At 45.1% G+C, this 22526-nt stretch overlaps 1 protein-coding gene across 6 annotated transcripts; it reads left to right on the top strand.

Moving 5' to 3' along the window:
• Positions 1 to 209: 209 nt before the first annotated feature.
• On the top strand, positions 210 to 21627 carry LOC122577672 (proton channel OtopLc-like). 6 transcript variants are annotated; one of them, XM_043749122.1, is made up of 11 exons: positions 211 to 851; positions 1833 to 2061; positions 3874 to 4126; positions 5400 to 5674; positions 13184 to 13411; positions 14831 to 15033; positions 15195 to 15221; positions 15896 to 16209; positions 17231 to 17396; positions 17929 to 18214; positions 18313 to 21627. In XM_043749122.1, the coding sequence occupies exons 3-11, from the start codon at positions 4040 to 4042 to the stop codon at positions 19016 to 19018; spliced, it is 2292 nt and encodes a 763-aa protein (XP_043605057.1). In that variant the 5' UTR covers positions 211 to 851; positions 1833 to 2061; positions 3874 to 4039; the 3' UTR covers positions 19019 to 21627. The 6 variants fall into 6 exon arrangements, with proteins under 6 accessions (XP_043605060.1, XP_043605057.1, XP_043605059.1 ...); XM_043749124.1 differs by having other exon boundaries at positions 3845 to 4126; XM_043749126.1 differs by having other exon boundaries at positions 215 to 851; positions 4231 to 5674.
• The last annotated feature ends 899 nt before the right edge of the window (positions 21628 to 22526 follow it).

Below are 22526 nucleotides of genomic sequence, written 5' to 3'. Positions count from 1 at the left end.
TAAAATTCTGCGATGTCGTTAAATGACACGATATATCGGATTTGAAAAAAAATTGTACAGGATAGATACGGTCCTGGAATAGCTGCAACGACATCACCGGCGTGGGACGGGTGGCGGCGTCGCAGGCGCTGTGATCGCGACGCCCGGGCCATCGCAGCAGCCCGGCAGCTCTGGCAGCAGGATGTCGATGGCTCGCGTGGCGCGCCCTTCGGGGGGTGCCAAAGAGTGTCGTCTCGGTGGTTGGTCTCGACGCCACGATTGATCGTACGTCGTCCCTGAACCCGCGCTTCGAAAACACTTTCGATTACTAGCGCAAGGTCGTATCAACAAGTTCCGGCCGTGTTTGCGGTCGTGGCGATCGTAGCGGCCGGTCAAGTCCGTTTACAGATTAATATCCATAGGAAAACAATCCCCGTGGTGCGTGTTTGCACGCGCGACAACGATCAAAAGCGGACGCGTGGTGAATCGCGTGCGATTTCCGATCGCAGTCACGGTGCAACGCCGGTCTCGCGACTCGTATCGGTGACTGTGTTTCTGAATCAGTCGCGCGAATCCTCTTCCCGCGGTTGTTATAGTCAATTGGTTCCGTGTTCTGTTGCGTGTGTCAGTGGTGTGGGTGGTTTCGTGTGGTCCGACACACCGTTTCGCGGCCGGCCATGGAACCGCGGAGGTTCCGGATACCGGAGGCTAGCTGACGGGTCCGCTGCCGCGATCGGATGTCCGCGCGGGAGGGTAGGAGGTACCACGAGCCGCTGGATGAAAGTGAAAACGAATCGGACCGCGACACGGGGGGATGAACGAATGAGGATACATTGCGTGGAGAACGTCCGATCGTGTGAGACACAGACCCCGTAAGTGGATTTCCTGTACACTTCTCTTCTGTTCTTTCTTCCTCCTTTTTTGTTTCTTTTGTTTTTTTTTTTTTTTTGAATGAGAAATGGCAATGATCTGTCTCTCGTATATCTTCTTTCAAGTAGAGGATGTTCGTGTTAAGAGAAACGAACGAGGTAGAAGTAGAAAATTCTTAAACAGAGTAGACAACGCTTAATTTTGCTCCTGTTTCATGCTTTGATTTACATGTCAGAGATTTGAGATAGTAGTTAGGAAAAAATCAGAAACCTTTACTTCCGTGTTCATGCGTAGCTGCGTCAATAGATTCGAAGCGGACTCGACCTAATTAATTTTGCTTCCTGCCGCTATCGTCAGCTCTTAGAACGTTTTGTGTCTGATAGCGTATAAAGGTCGGCGGAAAGTGGCAAATAGGTTGCGTGCAGCCACCGTAGGCTTGTTTTCATGGCACGCGTTAGATAAAGCAACGAAACGAGCTATGGACGCAAAAAGCCAATGAACTGCCGTAGAGCATGAACGCGGATGGAAATACCTGCCTTTCCCGGCACGCGATATAAGTGACGGAAAATCGTTGCTGCGGATCGCTGGCAAACGTATGCTTCAACAATTGTACAACTTTGCCCACGGAATCTCCGTATCGATTGCCATACTTATAGCTTATTTAAAATTGTTTCACGTAATGCTACGTTGTAATTCAATACTGAAACGATAAGACTTTTCCAACCTGCTAAACAGCGGACCCCTTTCTTTCAAGCTCTTACAATTCCCGCGCAATTTACAAAGAGAAATAAAGTCTGCTGAATTGAATGTAAGAAATGGAATTTGTAGAATCGTTTCATCAAAGATAACCGAGAGGAAGAAATCGTACAAACGCGCAGTAGATCCGCACGGCAATTCTCCCAGTTATTTCCGGCTTTTCCCAACAGAGAAAAAAAAAATATAGCCAGCATCTTACCCCACGTTATCTCTCCCCTGGCCCGTAGCAATATCGTGACGTGTACGGGGAGTCATTTGATGGAGAAATATTCGACGCCACGCACGCTGGCCATAAAACGTTCGAGGAGCGAGAGGGTCCGACGCGGCATGGCGTTCTGAGTCTGATCCCGAACAGGAAGAATGTTCATTGACGTTCAGGCTTACAAGATCCTGGCGAAGTGGCGTCTTACTGGCCCGCGACTGGATCGCGCACAGAAAGACAAATGTTCCCTGAAGGTACGACCAACTCAACGTTTTCGATTCCCCTCTTTGAATTTTACTTGCAAAGTACTTCCATTTTCACAGCAGACGTCTGCCTCCGAGTGATATATTAGCGAGAGAAGCTTGCGGTGAAAATTCGTTGTTCCTAGCTATCGAAACTACGATAATAATATCGAAATTCGTACTTTGGTCGAATAACCGAGCAGTAATTGCACCGAATACGATAGCCAAGTGTAAGGGAAGCTCGAGTCTCTCCTGACAGTCGAGTTCAGACGAAAAGGGAGTAAGGTTTCGTGCACTTGGAAGGTCTATCGGGAACAGAATTTCGCAAGGCTAGACGCAGGTCCAGGCTAACGTGCATAACGTGGTGCAAGAAAGTTGCACGTAGAATATCTTGTTACCGTTTTAACTAGAAGCTTCGCGTTAAGCTCTCTTTTAACATTTCGAAATAACAAGATTAAACTACTAAATATACAGGTTCCATGTTCGAGTCGCGCGATGTCATCTCAATCAGGCCGATCAAGTCGAAGTTAATTAAACGAGGCGACGGAGGAAAAAATGCTCGTTCGCGTGAACGAGATTTTTCCACGCGTTCGATCCCGTGGGGTGCCGCGAGACCGATATTTTCTAGTTTTAATTAAAGTCAGCCAGTCGGAGTCACAGCTAAGGCAATTAAGTCGAAGACAAACCGGTGGCTCCATTGAATTTCCTAGCTTTCGTAATTAGTTTCGACGTAACCGAATCCAGTTACCAGACGCCCGATAATCACGCCTATCCACGACACCTTCTTCTATTCGTCTGACGATCGAGACTTCGAAGGACACCCTTCGAAATCCTCGAAAATTAATGTAAGAAGTGGGAAGTTCGATCGACGGACGATCGTTTGTTGCTTTCAGGCAACGGAGAACTTCTCAAACCTTTCGAACGGAACAAAGTACTCCAAGTACATTCCCGATCACAATTCACGGGATACCTGTTAATTTTAAACACACGTTTCAATGAATATGTCTATAATAATATTCCCAAAACATAGCCTAATTAGAGTGGAGATTTTTACGCATTCGTATAAATTCGAAAATGGAAAAATGCAATAAATACACATAGTATGAAAAAATACCTATATAAAGTACGCAAGGTATTCGTTGGCAATGGCGTTTATGAGATCAAATATGAAGGAGAAGGAAAGAGGGTAGAATAAAGAAGGAGACCCTGTGAAGTAGGAATTATATTCATGAAAATACGAATTTGCATAAATATTCACGGCATACTTACGGTATCTGCACGTAATTACTATGCCTCAATCTCATATTTTAATTCCAACGTCCGTTTATGCCTATCCTACGTGCACCAATCGTTCCGTGATTTATTGACTTACGGTAGCGTATTTTTATTCGTTCGCACTCGAAGAACGGGGCTACTTTCTTTTCAACGGCGTTTCGTTGTCCCCGTGGCCGTTTCCAGCGAAAGTAGCACGGACGACAGCGGGAGAAATAGGGGTGAAATTTTAATTCGCGCGGATGTTTGATATTCAGAGATCCGGACTCGGTATTCACAGACTCACGTACGACCACTTCGGCAGCCCTTCTTTCATCAGGGCATTTTTGTTTCGCGCCAATGACGAACGACGACGTACTCTTGTTCTTTCGCATGCTCGTTCCGCGGAAACGAGCGACAGACAAAGACGGACATAGGGACGATGACAGCGAGGATAGAGCGAGCGTAAAGAAAAAAAAGCGCGGAAAGGGCGGAAGATGATAGAACGAGACGACGATCTGTCATTCAAGGACGATTCTTTCAGGCTGCAAACTCGCTGGATTGTGTGTGCAGGGCCACCCTCTTTAGAATTCCCCGTCTGTGGAGCAAGAAGCTCGTAAAAGACAAAGGGGGTTGGTAGCACAGGGGTGGAGAGAAGGCGCTGCGCAAAGGAGACACAGGGGAGGGACGGAGCGGAGACAGGAAGAGGCGAGGAGGAACGAGAAAGGAAATAAGAAAGATGGGAGAGAGCTCGCCGGATCTCAGCCTCCGGCTCCGCCGAGGCAGTTCCGACTCTAGGGATTCCTTCTACATGGACTTTGCCCAGGTACCAATTCCAACACGATACATTGATAATCCTTGATAGATATCTTCTATCCTTGGATAGGACAAATTTGTATTAATATCTATTCGCAATCTCTTTGTCGGTAGAAAGTCTTCCCGTTACATTTATCCACGGCGAACTTGCTGATATCTTTAAGGAAAAGAAAGGGGATAGGATAAATGAAAGCAGAGTGGAGAAGCAAACTCGTTAGAGTTTGCTTCTCCATCAATACCAGCGTGACTCTGAAAGGAAATTGCGAAACGCATTGACTACTCGTTACATGAAACATACTTTCAAAGTTATTCTGCATCTACGGTTGAATAAAGAGTTTCATAAACGTGAAAGAAAGTCAGTTTTATACGAGAACGATACGTAAAAGAAATTGGGACATATTTTTATCTTGTAGCGACACTCGACAGCAAACTTTCCAACGGTTCGTGTCCCGTGGCTTGCTACACAAAGACCCTATCTTCGACTGGACGACGCCAAAACAGTGGTTAGCGCAGTTGATTACGAAAATTCCAGACCAAGTTCGAATCCCGGCACTCACAGTCCGAGATTATTTTTCCACAATTCCTAACTGAAAATAAGGCAACCAGAACGAAGACAAAAATCTTATACACCAGCAGTACCGGTCACGAACCTATGCACCTCAAATTGGTGACCCCGACGTGATCTACAGTGGAAAAATGTGACCGTGATAACGTTGCCGAGACTTCAATCACCGCGAATCTAAGAGTGTGGAAACGGAGGTCTATGACCCCGCGGTAACCGTACGTTGAACGCCCGCACCGTACCGACGGATATCCACCGCCGCACATCGAAGATTCGCGCAACATCTGCACGGGTTTGACAACAAGCGGCCGAGGCGCCAAGTCGTACGACCATATGTACAACAAATATAAAAACGTTACCGCTGGTAAGGGCGCGGGGATACTGTAGCGACGTTCGACAGCAAACTTTCCAACAGTTTGTGTCCCGTGGCTTGCTACACAAAGACCGTATCATGAACTGGACGATGTTAGAGCAGTGGTTAGCGCAGTTAGTTGCGAACGTTGAAGACCCAAGTTCGAATTCCGGCACTCACAGTCCGGTTTCTTTTCCACAATTTCTAATTGAGAAGAAGGCAACGCAAATGAAGACAAAAGTCTTATACATCAGCAGTGCCGGTCACGATCTATCCACCTCAACAATCTCTTTAAGAACGCGTCTCAAACCTGAGAAAGCTTTTTAATTGTAACAAATTTTCTAAAAGGATGTTAATTCGTGTGGACAGGGCATCGACTCAGACATCGAGGAGGTAACGCGTCCAGGAGAAAACTCAGACCCGATGATGGACAACCATTTGGAAGAAACTGGGAACGAACTGCCGCCGTTAGAGGACATCACCACGATCCCGGAGGAAGCTTCGGAGGAGCTGCGCGAAGAGGAGGAAGCCGCGGCGATGGAGGCTGCGTTGCGAACACCCGAGGGCCCAATAATTAACACGGAAGCCGAGAAACCAACGCAGCAGCAACTCTCGTCCCAGCTCTCCACGCTCGCCCCGCAAGAGTAAGTACGCGTCGGAAATCCTGCGCAATAAAACAGCGTCGTACATCTCGTTGCGCGATATTTTAACACTAAACCTTCCTACATCTCGTGTATACCTATCCGTATCGTGTGCGATCAAAATGACCGGTGATTTAAAGAAGTAATAGTTTTTATGATTTAACTTATATAATGATTAATTTATAACTAAATGTATATAAAATGATGAACTTTCATAAAATTTGGTCCAAATTCACTTTTGTTTAATTTCAGTTGTAGACTTAAATAGAATTACACTTTTATTTATATATTTATATATTTTATTTATATCTTATTCAACTTTGCTGCACTTTTTACAAATTATCTTAAACAAATTTTCGTAATTTTCTAACCTTTACAATTTTTTACTTGACAAGTTTTTTGTAGTAATGAATCTGAACTTGTTGATAGTTTTATTGCATGGTATTTTTCACTTTTTTTGCACTAGGTTTATAACAATTTTGTGAATTCTCTGTAAATTGGCCAAACATTGAAAAGTGAGAAATTATAAAGCGATATGATAAAGTTTAAATATGGTTAAATTTGTGTAGAAGTCGCGAGAGCGGTCAATTCGACCGCGCCGGTAGGTTTAGTGTTAATCCGCGTCGAAGAGATCTCGGTTTTAATTGGAATCTCCCGTTTTCTTCTTCGTTTTACTCGAGAGACGCGATTTTGATTTGTCCAGTAACGCGATTCCGTTCGTCGCTCGAGGATATTTGCGGTTACGAATTGGAGGGTGTTCGGTTAGTAACTGAAGAAGAGAAAGGCAAGTTAGATGGTCTGAGTAAATATTAGCGTTCAGAGCGTAAAGAGGTGTTTTATCTACAGAGACTAACAATTTCAAAATGGCAGTGAAAAGATCATATTATGCTCACCTTTCGCTCCTTTTATCTAATTAGACATCGGGATTTCTTTATTAATACGCTTTGTGAAACTCAGAGGATGGTCAATGCAGTAGCTCAGGGACAAATTCATTTACGATTGTCGCCAACAAGTATTGGGACACTTGATTGTACCAGTGACAATAACAAAACTTGTAGATTAATAATAATAATAATAATAATAATAATATTGATATAATTGTGTGAAACAGGTATCGTGGTGCTTTTGGCTGAATGTGTTCATTTTTATAATTGTATTGGGTCTATCAGAAATAAGCAACTACACCTGCATTCTTTTACCTAGCCATTTCCCTATCTATGTATGCAAAATAGATATCATATAAAATTTGGAAATTAAATTCGTTTATTCCGTTACATAAACGACGTTGGTCATTCGTATACATCTTGCGAAACGTTCAGACGTAAGAAGAACATCGTTGGAACGAGCTATGAAGACATCTTCGCTCGAAAGGCGATTGAAATAAACCGGCAACGATTAATTTCCGTCTTCGGTGTTAAGCGCCTTTCACCCCCTACATTTTTTGCCAGCAACGTTCTCATCCATTAAAGATGCCTCATACGTCTCTCGCTCGAGTTTCCTCTAGATTTGGCGAGAAACTCGAACGGAGAAAAAGTGGTTGGTTGAGTAGATAAACAAAATCTCGGCGTCGGGTTGAACGAAATGCGAGATCAGATAGAAGAAAGTATTTTCAACGCGTCTGGAATACCACGAGGTACGGCATAATTGCAGGAACGCGCAAGGAACGACTGCGAGCGTGGCAACCGATGGAAATATGAGGCCCGTGACGCGATTACCTCGTGGCAGGAAGTCTGAATTACGATCCGTCTTTGACGGTGATTTTATTGATCGGATACAAGGGAAGCCACCAATTTCACGAATGGCTCCTAAATATTAATAATCTCGTCTAAATCTGTAGATGCTTCCTTTACAATTTCGGATTTTTGCTACTAAATACTCTAAACGTACACGCTTAAAAAGCTTTTCATTTCCATACGTTTCGATATTTTTATACGTTAAACGTGATAAGGAACGAAATATGCCATGCTCGACATCATATTGAAAAATAATTTATCCTTTTCGTATTGTTCGTACTCGTACAATTAATAAGAATCGATATGACAAGAAGCAAAAATTTTAGAATGATCTTATAGCAACGATACGTAGCGTATTAGTAAAAAAAACATATCTGGCCGTGGATAACACGGGTCGATTAGATTCACGCATTAGTCGCTGCTACATCATATTTTTCAGAGAATTGATAATGTCATTGGTGGAAATCTCTGTAGATTCTTGTAGGTTATCGTCCATTATTTCTCGCTTTGTAGGTCCATACGTAACGTCACTATGTGAATTACCGTCCCCCCTAAGCGGCCACGTTATTCCTCGCCTCTTCATTCGAACGACCACCGCCACTATTCACAGGCATGGAACATTAGTCACTGTCCACGATTAACGCGCATCCCTCGGCTCCCGTGTATCCAGCAGGGAAGCGACCGGCGGCAGTTTGTCCACCGTCGACGATTGAACTTGATCGTGAAAAATCGTATTGCGAGCGTCTCCATTTTGCCCCATTAATTTTTACTCGCATGACCGGAAGCACAATTGTGAACACGTTCGCAACCGAGAGAGAACGTTGATCATGTTGAAACCGGGGTAACCTCTATCGGTGACCAAAGTCGTTTACGAGTGGTCGACGGCCCGAAAAGGGGCGAGTTCGAGACGAAACGGAGCGAGCTTTTGATCAAAGCGAAACACTGACCCCAATTTGCAAAATTGCCGCTTCTACCGGATTTAATCTCCGAGTCACCAAGAAACGAGACGTCAAAGGCGTATCGCGGCAGGCAACGATAATCAAACGCGTACGATAGTACGTTTTCCTCTTCATCTTCTTTTGAATATTGATCGCGGCTAGGCAAATAATTCTCTCGTAATTTCCGTTATGTATTATCTGAAACGCGATCACCGTTGTTGTCTCGCGTGAATCGATTATTTATCCGTTTGGCGACGCGACGAATCGACCGATTAATTGCCGCTCGAACGGCAATTTCCATCCGATCTGCGGCAGCCGATCCGTGGATAGCCGGCCGCCTCCATTTCGTACCGAACTCGATTACTTCCGGCGGATATCGAACGTGAATTCGTGAACGCACGAGTGGCCAACGGCACCGAAGTTAATATTGACCTGTCACTTCGTTATGGCCAACGAACGACCTTCGTGTCGCTTCCATCTCGCTTCCGTTGTTGCATTCTCTTCTCTATCGTTTCTCTCCTCTCCTATCCTCTCCACGTGCACCCTCCTGCCTCTACGCATCGTCCAACGTTCGTCCCTTTTTCTCTCTCCCTCTGCCGCTACCAGCTCTCTCTTCCTTTCCCGTTTCACCGGAACCTCCGGTGAACCGTCCTCTCCTTCGGTCCGGACGAGAACAGGAAGACTGGCCTATTCCGTCGATTTACATGCAGATTTGATCAGGGTACACGCGCACTCGGAGCCCGACTCCTTTCAAGCAAACTCAGACAGGGCAAAGGAGGAGCGAATCGCTTCCCCCTTTCCTTTTCTTCCTTCTCCTACGAAGATCAGAGTTGTGGAAGTTCGTGATTCGAGGATGCTCGTTGCACGGTCAAGGTACGAACGAGAGGATGCCGGGGATAGAGAGAATCGAATAGGATGTTAAAGCAATTGGACGCACTCGATGCGATTCGAGAATTTCCAAATTCAAGCCGCTTCGCTGCCGCTGTCTCTCCTTTGTTCCCGTTCGACCTTCGTCTCGCAGCTTCCGCCTACTCGTCGGTACCGTTGCTTTCGTCGTGATTTCTCGAGGCAACTCTTCAACGCGCAGAACGAAACTTCGTGGCATAGAACGTGGGCGAGTTCGAGCGGTCCTTCCGCGAACGTTACGCCACTGCGAATCTCATTCGGGTAACGAGCTCGCTATCAAACGGCCGCGTATCCAGAGACGATGGATACAGGCGACGAGTGGGATGGGGAGAGAAAAAGAGGGACGGCGAAAGAGAAGGAGCAAGATTAGCGGAGAGAGAGCCGCGGTCTCGCGAGAGTGCAGGGCATCAGTTTGTGATGCGGGGTCCGAGAGTGTCGTGACACGAGCCGCAGGGCCGTGACTGTGCGAACCCGCTGGCGAGTTCAGCAGCTAACATTCCGCCGAGACGGTCGAGGAAACTACTAGCCAAGGTCACGGATATGCTCATCAAGGAGACCTCCCTCAGGTACTACGATTCCACCCTGTCGAGACCACGAATCGATCCGGTTGCTCCTTCCTTCCTCTCTCTCTCTCTCTCTCTCTCTCTCTCTCTATCTATCTCTCTCTGTATTTCTCACTCCGGACGACTTGTCGGGAATCCTGAAATCGCGCACGCACACTGCCACACGGTCGTCTACGATTTCCGATGGCACGACGACGACAAGGACGTAGTCCTCGTATGTTTCGCATGCTTTCCCGAGGGGGATTTCGATCGATCGTTGAAACGCGTCGAAATGCTCGAGTTGGAAGTTGTTTTGCGGGTAGACCAGGAATTTTGGGTTTCCATTAACGTAGCGGGGAACAACGCATTCGGTGAGAATTACGAACGAGAAATTAATCTTATTAGTTTGGAAGTGACACTTTATCGCATCGATCTCGAAATGATTACAGTCGATCTATGTACATTATCATTGCCTATCGCAAGTACGAGAACGATCTAACGTGAAAGAAACTAGATAACGAAAGTGAGAAGAAACTTGGTGGCAAAAAAAGCTCTCGACCACGAAACGTTCACTGTATCGAGTCGGGCCAACCGCGACCCTCCTCGAACGTCAAAAGCATAATCCCCGGTTGGCCGGAGAGTTCGCAATAATCGTAGAGATAAAAATGCGTGGCCCTTGGCGTTCGCGGAAACAGCTCGGGAAAAGTAGGGAAGAAGGGGTGAAAAGCGTTTAGCGAGTATTTACGTGGCGAAAGTTTGGTAGCGAAACGATCAAAAGGAGGTCTTTTCTCGTGGCTCGAGTCCGAGCACGTAAAGAGAGCGAACGAACGAAGACGAGGAATAGATTCCTGAGGGATATCCTAAAGGGGCGGCGGAGTGGCGGAGCCACCGAAACAAGGGTGAGCCAGTCCCTGAGTCCTTGAGCCACGGATACACTCGTGCCACAATGAGGGAACGGTACTCAGCCACTGAATCAACCCCTCGGTGCCCTCTTGCTCCCTTCCACCGGTTCCCTCTCATCCGGCAACACCCTCTCGCGCTCCTCTGCTTCTTCAACACTACGTGATTATTTCAAAAAGCTGCAAGCCAAGAGACGAGTCATCCTCTCTTTCTCTTTCGCGCGTATTCCATCCTTGGTCCACTGCCTTTCCTCTCGCGTCTCTGTTTCATGGTGCGTAGAAACGCGCTCGCGCGCACGCCCAAGCAACCATCTACCCCTGCAATCTCTCGAGTGAAAAGGACGAAACTCCTCCACGTCCCTCTCACTGCCTACTATCAGCCTCGTAGGGGTAGGTCGCTTTACGCGGTACCTCGTTTACCTTCTTAAACGCGCGGAACAACGATCTCCCGGTTTTGGATATATTTAAAGAGGGGTTAGCGAAAACCTCGCGGATGGATGGCTTTCACGAAACTCGCTTCGTCAACGTGTTCGTTTCAGACGCGTAATTCGCGTTCGGATATGTGGAACGACAGCTACTGGAATATTAAATAACGCTCGGATATCTTTCGGAGGATATCGCGAACCGGAATACACCATCTACGGTGAATTTCGAATACGATAATAGACGTTGACCTGTTTCCAAAACCGATCTCTTTCGTTAATAGTTAAGCGCTCAAATTACTCCACTTCTGTCGATCACTTTGATCAAACTTAAATCTATTTATTCTACTCGAATATTTTCGCCGTTTCTCGTATATTCTAAAATTGGTTTTCCAACGAGCAGCTCCGTTTACGACGTCTCGAAAATTCTTTCTCGCGGAACGCTTGCAGAGTGGTTGGGGGGGGGGGCGGGGTGAATCAAGCTTGCGGTAAATTGAAATTTCGCCCCGATACGTCGACGCAATATCGCGACGACGCTGGCAACGGTGAAAATGCATTTACATTCCGTTTCGACCGCTAAACGTATATCTATAAGTTGTCGTCGTGGATTCCATAGAAACGGGCAACGTGTTTCTCCGTTTCTTTGTAGAAGACAATTGCTGCGAATCTTGAGGCCGGCACGTGTGTGAGAAACGGCCGCCGGATCGGAGGAGGGATTATCATTAGATAAACGGCCACTGGTTCGAAAGTCGTTGCATTAATAACGCTCGCGAGACCGTCCGCGCTCTATAGTAGGTCTCTTCCTGCAGCCAGTGTCAATGTGACGTGTATCAAACGTTACGACACCGTGTTGACCTTAAATTAGACGCGCGAAACCGTTTGCGGCCGGAGCTCCCCTTTCAATTCCTCGAAACTTTTAGTTAGCAGCCGTTGTTACGTTGCGGCCAGACTCGTCGGATATTCAACATTGATTCTATCAAAGTAGCAACGCGTTAATTATCCGCTTGTTCTTTTTCCTCCTTTTCTTCTTTTAAACGGATAACGAGAGAAAACAAATTTCTTGCCCATAGCCGTGTAGAACAGGTAGAATAAGACGAGGAGAGCGCAATCGAGCAAATGGGAGAACTCACGCCCACTTTAATTACTGGCGTTCGCAGCGCGCAAGAAAAAAAGAAAGAAAAGAATAAACTAGAGAAACTAGATTGGAGCAACGCGTCGGGGTTCAGAGTTTCATTAAGCGCGTTGCGTGGTGAAAACAGGTCGAAAAAATATTTTTCCCCGGCAACGCGCTTAATTACTCCTTCCCGTGTTACCGCGACCGCCTTTGAGCGCGAGAACGATACTCGTACTCTTGAACGTCGTGTCGCCTTTCTTACAATGGCTGGAGTGGAAATTCTCCGGAGAAACTGACGACGTCGCGATACCGTCCAGTGAAAAGTTTCCCGGCCATTTGTCGGCGCAGTTTAACGAGTTCGGATTGGCGGCGAGTAACGACAGCCAGTTTCACGGTGACGAAGTTCGGGCCGCTAGCACTCAGGAAACTCGCTTAAACGTATTACAGGGCGCAGGGCGCGAGTCCGCTCGAAAGCGATAAGCACTGGCGTCGTCGAATGCTTTCGGGATAAATTGCTTTCGACCGAGCAAATTCGTGTGGAACGAATGAAAATTGGTAACTGGGGACCGGGACTAGAATGAAAACGGAAAGAACGATCGATTCTGATTGCCACGCACCAACCAGCGTAGGTATGGGCTGATTAAAAAAAAATTGATCCGTTCGTTGGATGGAAGAATTTCTTTTCGACGATAGATAAGCGTAAAGCTCGATTAGTACACGTTAGTATCGATAAGTACGCAATCACGATGAGTCCAAGTATCTTTGATGATGAAAAAAACATTGAAATCACAGGTAATTACAGGAACGACAAAAAGAACGAATCGTTTTACCGATGTAGTTCAGGTACCTCAAGCAGCGTACCTTGTAATTATCTACTACCGTAATTGAGCCGTCGATACCAAATGAATCGATCGGCCAAGGACAGGATAGAAATAATGAGGAAACACGGTCTGTTCAGCTGGCCAGGATTGCCGGCTGCACTACCGTCGCCGGCTTCACCGTCCGCGGTAATCGTTTCGCCGGAAACGCTGTCTAGACACAGCAGCAGCTCACCCTCCCGCGCTCACCGGCCACCCCAGTTCGCCCTGGCTCTACCATGCTCCTCGCAGCCGATTTCCGCGGTCTGCTATCCGGCACCGACCTTCCTCGATGTCGCCGAGGACCGGAAGTGGAAGAAACTTGGATGGTAAGTTCTCTATTTACGTTCCTTTATTTCTCGCTCTCCACCGAGTCGAATTGGATTATTGTTCGTCCTCTTACGTAGTGAGCTTCGATATTTTCAAACCGGTATAGATACCGACTATCGAGTCGTATAGTTCTATAGAATTATACGGCTCCATGGTCCGATTATAGGGAAACACAGTGTATATATATATCAGCCATCAATTTATAGCAAGTTGACTTATAATTTTATAGCTCTAATCTTTTAATCGATAGTATTTTTATACAACGCAGTTATGGCTCTTTTTGGTTGTATGTAGTACATTTTGTCTAAGGACTGGAAACGCAATACCGGTTTTATGTTTTACCGCGACGTTGCACTAAATCGAAAAAGTTATCAATTTGCAAGTAAAAAATCAGGATTTTCAGCGAAATAACGAAGCAACGAAAGGAGCATAAATCATGAACATTTATATACAGATACAGCACCGTAGTAACCGATAAACTTTTCTACTATGATTCTCCTGCGAATTTTAATTCTACCGAAGAAGAAAAAAAAGTAAAAGATATCGAAATTGCGAATAATTCGATAACGAAGAGCAGTAGAACGAATAGAATAGAATATGGAATATAGGATATAGAATACAGAATGTGAAAGGCGTTACAATTTCTTTGCTGAAAGGTACTGTAAATTTATAACCATCAACGAGTCGTTCTATATCGAGCACTCTCAGGTTCCTATATGGAAAATCAGTAGAATGTAATGTCATGGCGTGGAAAAGTTGAACGTGTACGATTGAATCGGGTCATATTCGCAGTTGAACGTTTCAAGCGTCCCATTAGCGCTTGTGCACCGATCGACCAAAAGATTTCATCTTGACTGATTCCAATTCCAAACGAATTAACACGAAGGGGGAGAATATATGCCGGTCACCACGGAAATTTCACGTGATCCTCGGGGTTATCCTGACCGACGTCTGCACCGCAATTACCGGTACTTTATGAATCAAACACACATACGCACGGTCGAGCACACGATTACTCGTAATTGAGCCAATTCTTACGGGGGTGGATGGTATTTGCGGCCGATGGTATCTCCACTGACGCTTCCCGACGTTGCATTCCGGGGCCTCGACGTTTCCTTTTCGTCTGGCTAACGTTCATTTCGCTTGCGTTTTTTCAGTCGATCGAGCTACAAGCCTAAACCGAAGGAAAAAGAATTTTCCTCTATTCGATTTTCTGTACACGCGCGATAGGTACGCATTTCGAAAGATGAACGACGATATCCGTAATCCTGGTGGAACGGTCGAGGTCGAAGAAAGTAATCGCGACAACAGGTAGGGCCGGAAATAATCCAATTTCCCCGGTGGAGAGAAATCGAATGCGTGGGCACACGTAAACGCCGAGCACTCTCGTTCAAGCACAATTTCCGTTTGTTGCACAGTGACGCCCTGGCAACGACTTTTAGCGCTCTTTACGGAAAGCTGCTGGTCGTCATGGGAATCGCTTTTCCCATGGCTGAAGTAATATCCACCTACATACCGCCATCGTTCTACGAAGGATTCTACCTTTATCTCTACTTCGGTAGTATGATCTTTCTCGTCTACATGTACGCCACGTTGCTTCGCGACGGCAAATCCAAGTCAAGTAAGTCGGTCGCTGTGATCGCACGAAATACTTTATTCTCCGTCTTTTATTTCTTTCTTTTTCTTTTTCTTTTGTTGTTGTTGTTGTTGTTGTTTTTTCTTTATATCCACGATCAGGGATATAAACGAGGTCGAATGAACACGATCCACTTGACGTTTCAGGAAGGTCCGCTACGTGTTGTTTTACGAGTAGGTAATTTCTTTCTACACAAGACTGTTATGACATGAACATAGGTCACATTACGCTAACCTAGGCGCTTGCCTATCGATTTGTCAAAAGTAGCCTGCTTCTTACGAAATTAATCCTTTGCTCGTTGCGTGCATTGCGAATCCCTTCACATGAACTCTCGCAGAACTTTAATTACGCCAACATTCGCCATTAGCTACGATCTCTTAACTTCATACTAAAACAGCTAAACGATACAATAGCTAGAAACAGTAGCGGCACATCGTTGTATCGATTACAGCATTTATATACCGATTGATTAAATCCAAGTATATTAAATTCATTTCCTACCATTTAGTAGTATTTTCGTACGATTACACAAATTTGACGCTATGAAAATAAAATACATAGAACTTGATAAAGAAACGCTTCATTGAACAAAAAAAAAATAAGCATGCTCCGATGATTTCTGTAGTCACTCGACATTTCTACCCAAACGGAAAATGAAAAATAAGCGAATCGGAAGAATGTCAAAGTGCAGCGTTAAAGGGTCAAAGTATCATTGCGTGGCAATGGCGAGTCGGGCATCTCGCGCGCTAGCTTTCAACCCGCTTCCGACGACGGGAAGCAGCGAGCTGAGCCCCGTTAAAATCGCATTAATCTTAACCGACCGATTACCATAAATTTGCATGAGAAGAGAAACGAAAGGACGTGTGCGACCTGGACTCGTCGCGATCGTCGAGCGGCGCCGGTGGCGACAGCGATGTTGCGGACACCACGTGTCCGCACGTGACTGCTATCAAACCAACCCAACACTACGGAAGCTTTTATCTACGAATGGGCGCGGTGGCGTTCGGTATCGGCTCGATGATCTACTCGGGACTGGAATTGGGCCAGTACTTCGAGCTGGAGCAGAACACCAAGTGCCACAACATCATGCTCGCCCTCACACCGGCCACTAGGATGGCGTTCATCTTCATACAAATGTACTTTATATTTCTGAACAACGAGGTGAGTATATTTTCACAGATATCGAAATTACATTCAAAATTAAACCTCGTTTCACTGATCACGATGCGATCGACAGCTGATCCTGTATGAAAATGTAGCATACGAAATGTTCCATTTCTTTCGCCGTTTCGCTCATCTTCGAGGAATCGCAAAAAAAGGATGCCTTTACGTCCATAAAAGTTAGAAAATTAAAATCGTTTAGGAAGACAAATCCTCAATTTTACAATGTCATATAGAGTGGTCTATACGAAGGTTGTACGTGTCCAATCGTGTTAGAAAAAGGAGACGATTTAGAAAATCGAACGTTTCGTATGTTGGCATGTAGCGTGTTGTTATGGAGAAACGTAAATGTACGGTGGCTGGATCGATGGCAAACAAAATCGTGGCCCATCTTTCAAGCGTTAAGAGGGGATAAGGGAATCGCAACGGTTCGGTCCGTCGTTTTTCACGCAAAGATGTTACGTAAAAGGGGATGGTTAACAGAAAATCAGCAGGGGGATCACTGAGTAGGTGAAGGGACTAAAAATAACAGCGGCATCGATGATGCAGAGATCGGTGCGCGGCACGTAATGAAAGAGCAAAAGCGTCGATGCAAAACGAGAAGCTTGTCTAGAAAGGCTAATGAAACGGAAGGGTGAACAACCCTGAAACTAATACTGAAACACGAGTTGTCCTACCCTGGCCGGCTTTGCTCTTTCCTTTGCCTCGCGACAGATGAATATTTCTCGCCACACTCGACCGCTTTTCATCGAAACTTTCCGTGGAGGTTTCTCGATCGAGAGGATTCCCAACGTTCGATTATCGCCGATCGTTCAACATCCCCCTAAATACGATTTAAGTCTTTTACAACGAGAGAAATAATTATCGAATTATCCTTATCGAACGTCTGACCGATACGTTTGCGATTCCCCAGCCCTGCTTCAAAGATCATTTCTTCTCTTTCCTTAATTAGATGTACAAAGGAAACTCTCGTTCCTTTCTACGAATCGCTGATGATGTTAATCCATGTTCTCTTTGACAGCAAATGAAAGTTTATCGTCATCGGGTGGTTGCGCGTTTCGGGCTGATGCACATGATTGGAACGAATCTGTCGGTCTGGCTGAGCGTCCTTGTACAGGAAACGAAACACGAGATATTGACGTTCTACAATCCGGAGAACAACTCGTTAAAGATCTCCCACAGATTAGGTACGATTCATAGCTGCGTACGAGCAGTAAGTAGCTCGCAAACGCTAGTGAAAACCTTTTACGCGTATTGTACGAAACATTTTGAAATTTCACTAGCACTGTAATGAGAGTCGATACAGTTTAAAATTAAGATTACGCTATACTTAGAAGCTATAAGATATTTAATGCGAATGTATTTTATTGCACAGAGATGACAAAATTATTTAAACGATCGATCGATATTCAGCGGGACCGTCTGTGACGCTTATTACACGCTGAAGATGATTAATCATGCTGTAGATATACGTTTGAGCTAAATATTTTGTAACTTCTACATTTCCAGACTGATATCTGATAACAACTTGGCGGATGAAATTTTAATACGTTTTACATAACGCATACAATACATACATAAAAGATTCCTATTAAAAAATATCCGAGTAGCTTCGTTCGTCACCGTATATGTACATGTGTCTGGATAATTATGTCGTCTCTTGAGTACAACGAAAGCCCTAATGATATCGAGCGGAGAATCAAATTGAAATTAAATTAGCTTCGAAGGCCAATCTCAATCTTGGGGGACATAATCACTACCACCATGGCGAGCACCTGAGGCTTCCGAGAGGTCTGAAAGGGCCGCATCACATGTTCGAGTGTCGTCGAACAAACATAATGGGATCGTTAGTCCAGGACGCCAGCCCGTTTCTATTTCCTTGCACGATCGAGTACAGTTTAATTTGTGCTGCGATTCTATACGTAATGTGGAAGAATATATCGAAGGCGGCGTTCTCTCAGCCTAAAACACCTCCCGGATCCCGGCATCATGCGCATGCTTACAGGTAAATAATTGAAAACACTCGAAGACCATAATAATTATAAATATACTTCTATCCGTTCGTCACACGGACAAGCTCTGACTTTACTTTCAATTTCACAGGAGATCGCCGCATCACTACAGCGTGGATTGTGCCCGCGCGCACAAAGGTCTGTTCGTGGGCATCTTGATCCTGGTGCTGACGATCATCTCGCTAATTTTATTCTTCGTGTTAATATCGCGTCCAGAATTGGTCAGCTTCGCCGTCACCGAGGTGAACGTCTGCGAGTTAACGTTATACGGAATGTCGACGTTGGCCACGCTGATAGGGATGTTCCAGATGCGAAAGCTCCGTTACGACGGCACCCGAAACCTAGAACTGGACAATATTCTTCTAGTAGCCGCGCAGACGGGCATGTTCATTTATTCAACGTTCACGATCATCGGCGCCCAGTTTACTTTGGCCAAGCACACGATCTTGGTGCTTATTACGGCGTTGGCGAGCGTTGTGCAGACTACGTTTCAAACCATCTTCATTTTGGACGCGTCAAGGAGATCTGTCGTCACTGCGAAACAGATAAGGAGGAAACCGGGTAGAGAGATCGTGACGTTTCTACTGGTGACGAATCTGGCGATGTGGGCGATTAACACGTTGGAAAAATCGCGAGCGGAATCGCACCCGGTGCAGTTCCATTTCTACGGCCTGTGGGCGTGGACGATCATCACGCACGTCTCGATGCCTCTGGCGATCTTCTACAGGTTCCACAGCACCGTCTGCCTGTGCGAGGTTTGGAAAAGGGCGTACAAGGTGAAGCCAACCTACATGTGACGTAAGGGGTCTCGCGAGGTCGTGTACAAGACCACGGCTCCTCAACGACCGAAAACCCTGCCGGGCAGGCTGGATGCCATCGCGGAGAACGATCCAATTTACTTCATGTAATCGCGGAGAAAAGTCCTCTTTGTGAGCTACGTGGTCCAAGGTCGACGTTCTTTTACCTCTTCTTCGTCAAATCCTCGTCCTACGTCCCTGAGGTGTTGCAAAATGCTGTCGATACAATTTACCAAGTTCACTATGTTAGTCGAGTATGCGTTTCGAGGCGTTATGCGTTGTTTTAGGTTGATTTAGACACGTTATACGTTAACGATTTCACGTTAGTAACGCGTTAAAGCGAAGCTCGACGAACCGTAGAGGAGAAAGTGGTTGGCAGCCGCGTTTGTTTCCGATCGTCGAGAAGTTGCGTTATTTATTATCCTTTAGATAATTGTAAGAAGCTTTTATCTCGAATCGTCCTCGCGCTAAAACGAATCACGTTGTATATACGCAGTTCGTACGTGACGAGATTCGGGAACGAACTGCGAACGAACGCGTAGACATTTTTGAGATCTTTTAACGGTAATCGATTTAAGGGAAACAAGTAAAAGAGTAGAAAAGAGTGGAGGCACGATTAACGACGCACAATTTTTACCCATGTTAGATGTTAGACGATTAGTCGCTTAGAATCGTCGAAGCAACGACTGTTCCTTCGATTTTCTCGGGAACAATGAGATTTCTGTTCGATAAGTAAGCGTTAAGACGATTTTCTACCGATCAAAATAGCGAATGAGAGAAAAGAGAGAAAGGCAGCGAGTGTGTGTATACGAAAGAATGAGAAAAGAAAGAAAGGTCTTTTTTCTTTGATCGTAAACGTTCGTAAGACTGAATTCTAAGCAACCTTAGGACGATGGTTAAGGTGATAGAAGAACGATTACGTTTCTGATGCAAGTCGACCAAAATCCGCGTTAACCCAGAAAACCCCTGATCGATCTGTCCTTCGATGTTACTCGAATACTCTCACGGATATCCGTCTTCCACGTAGTACAAAGCTGCAACTTAACATAATGTCCCTGGTTATTCGAATGAATAATTCAAAGAGAGAGAGAGAGAGCGAGAGTGAGAGAGAAAGAAAGAAAGAAACTAAAAGAATAATCCAACGATCGAGAGAAACAGACTACCTATAGCGAAGTCCTGACTGAACAACTCGAATAGTTTTTTATATTGTTACTACGTACATGCTCTCGTCGTAATTTTTTTACTCGAAGGGAAAGTGAGTTTGAAGTGTAAAAGTCCAACGCGTCTGTCACGATAGTTGTACAAAGTAAATGTATAGTCTGTTTCTCACGATTTTATGCGGCAACGTCTCGCGATCGATCGATCGTCCGCATTTCGAGGAAACGGAAGCCTCGAGAGTGGAGCGTGCGAGCACACAACGTTTATCCTATACAAGTCCACTTGAATCACATCGAAATTGCAAGCCTTCAACGGTTCCTCGCACGGCGTTGCACGTTAGTCACGAATCTAAATTCGAAATATCGGTTTGTAGAGAGAGTATCGCGGTGAGAATGAGCGAGAGGAAGGGGGAGGTCTCAGTTTTAAACATAGCAGCACCGAATCGATGCTTCGTGCGTTATTTCCAACCGTTTCGAAAAAACAAAAAAAAAATAAAACAAAAAAAAGACAAAACAAAAAAGAGAGAAAGATAGGTACGTTTATAAAAAAGAAATTCACGAGATTGTTAAACGGTGGCAATAACGCGAAAGCATCGTCCCGTAGATTCCCATAGATTTATCACGCGAAGTGATAGAGAGAAAATGTTAAGATAAAAAAAGAAAAAAAGAGGAGATAAGATGAAGATAACGTTCGAAGGAGGAACAGAGTACAATGGCGAATCATATCATTAAGCCTTAATCCGTCGAGTGTGCTGTCCAATCTCTGAATAATTAAAAAAGGAAAAAGGGGTATCGAAGAATCGCGATCGACCGCAACCTTGAAAGAATTAGCCGAGACGACCTACTCGAGTGTGTTTCATACATTTTCTGCTCAACGGATGGTCCCTCGAGGAGAGACCGAATGAGAGAGTCGTACCGATCTAATCGATCGGCGTACGATACTGTTGTTCTGCGAGAATGCCCGTATGCGTTTGTTTTATCGCGTGTTGTGTGAGACGACTGCGTGACGATATGTGCGTGTGTCCCTTGGGAACAACTCGACGAGAAAAAGAATGGTCAGGAGAGAGATAAAGAGGAAACGGAAAAGCGTCGAAAGCGTAAAACGTTCGGTAGAGACATTTTTAGTAGTTAAACGCGTGTTTGTCGTGCGATAGGCGATTTTCTTTTTTATTCTTCGTCGATAAACGATCACACTTTCAGCGATACTGGAAATCTAAGCTGCATAGTTGAAACGGTTGATTCTTTTGTAAGATGTAAAAATTCGACTGTGAGGCGGCTGTAAATACGGGGTTTCAAGAAGAAAGAAAAGAAGAGAACGTAAGAAGGATGAGCGAAGAGAAAAGATAAGAAAATGGATCCTCTCGGTGTTTAGAGCTAGTTGTGTCGACATGTTTCTTCCTATATTATATATAATATATACACATATATATACAAATATAAATATATTTATTATTGCGTTGTTCTATTATAATATTTATTGTATTATCAGATATAGGATTTACGCGCGACACGTTACGTTTATTGATCGGGGCTCGTGTCGAGATTCATCCCCAATCACTTTCTCACTTTGTCCTTCCTTTTCTTCCTCCTTTCTATTTACTTCTCTTCTTCTCCTCTTTCTTCGTCTTTCGCATCGTTGTCATTTGCAAAGATTGAAAGAAGCTTGTCAATTTCTATTCCATTTAAGTCGATCTACGTGCGTAACGCTCTGGATACCGTGTTGAAAACGGCACAAGCGATCTCGGCACGAGTCTTAACCGAAAATCGAGATGAATTACGAAACGAAAATCGGAGGTAAGTCACGATGTGCGCAATTCGAAATTCGAGCAAGGGTGAACGAGGGAAAACGATACCCTTCTATGTCACGTCTCTAAACTGTACTTTTTCTATGTCCGCATATTCTAGTTCCTACGCAATGTTTGTACTCTTATACCCTTTGTACTATTTGTACCTTACGAATTGCAATACACTCGTCCGCAATAATAATTTACTTTCGTTCTTTGCCACCAAGCGTCTATCGTCCTGCCGCTATTAAAATACTCCTCGAATATGCACCTACTTCGAATAATGAATCCAAGATACCTGAAATCTGAAAGCATTTACCGTATCCATCTACTCTGCATTTATAACAATCAGCAGAATTACTAAGACGTCGCGAACGTAATATTCAGATGAACATCTTTTTCTTCGATGCTTCCTTCGCTGATACAGGCGGTTCTATCTGCAAGTTGTTCGACGCACATTGAACAGCACAGTGTCGCGAGTCTAGGAGGCCGAGCGTCGACCTAAATACCTACGACTATGCTCTCGATTTCAGAGTCCGTGATCTCTCGACGTTGAGATAGGCCTGT

Source organism: Bombus pyrosoma, linkage group LG2 (assembly GCF_014825855.1).
Source record: "Bombus pyrosoma isolate SC7728 linkage group LG2, ASM1482585v1, whole genome shotgun sequence".
Classification (NCBI taxonomy): Eukaryota; Metazoa; Arthropoda; class Insecta; order Hymenoptera; family Apidae; genus Bombus; species Bombus pyrosoma.
The sequence above is the reverse complement of the archived record's forward strand: the minus strand, read 5'-3'. Positions and strand labels throughout refer to the sequence as shown.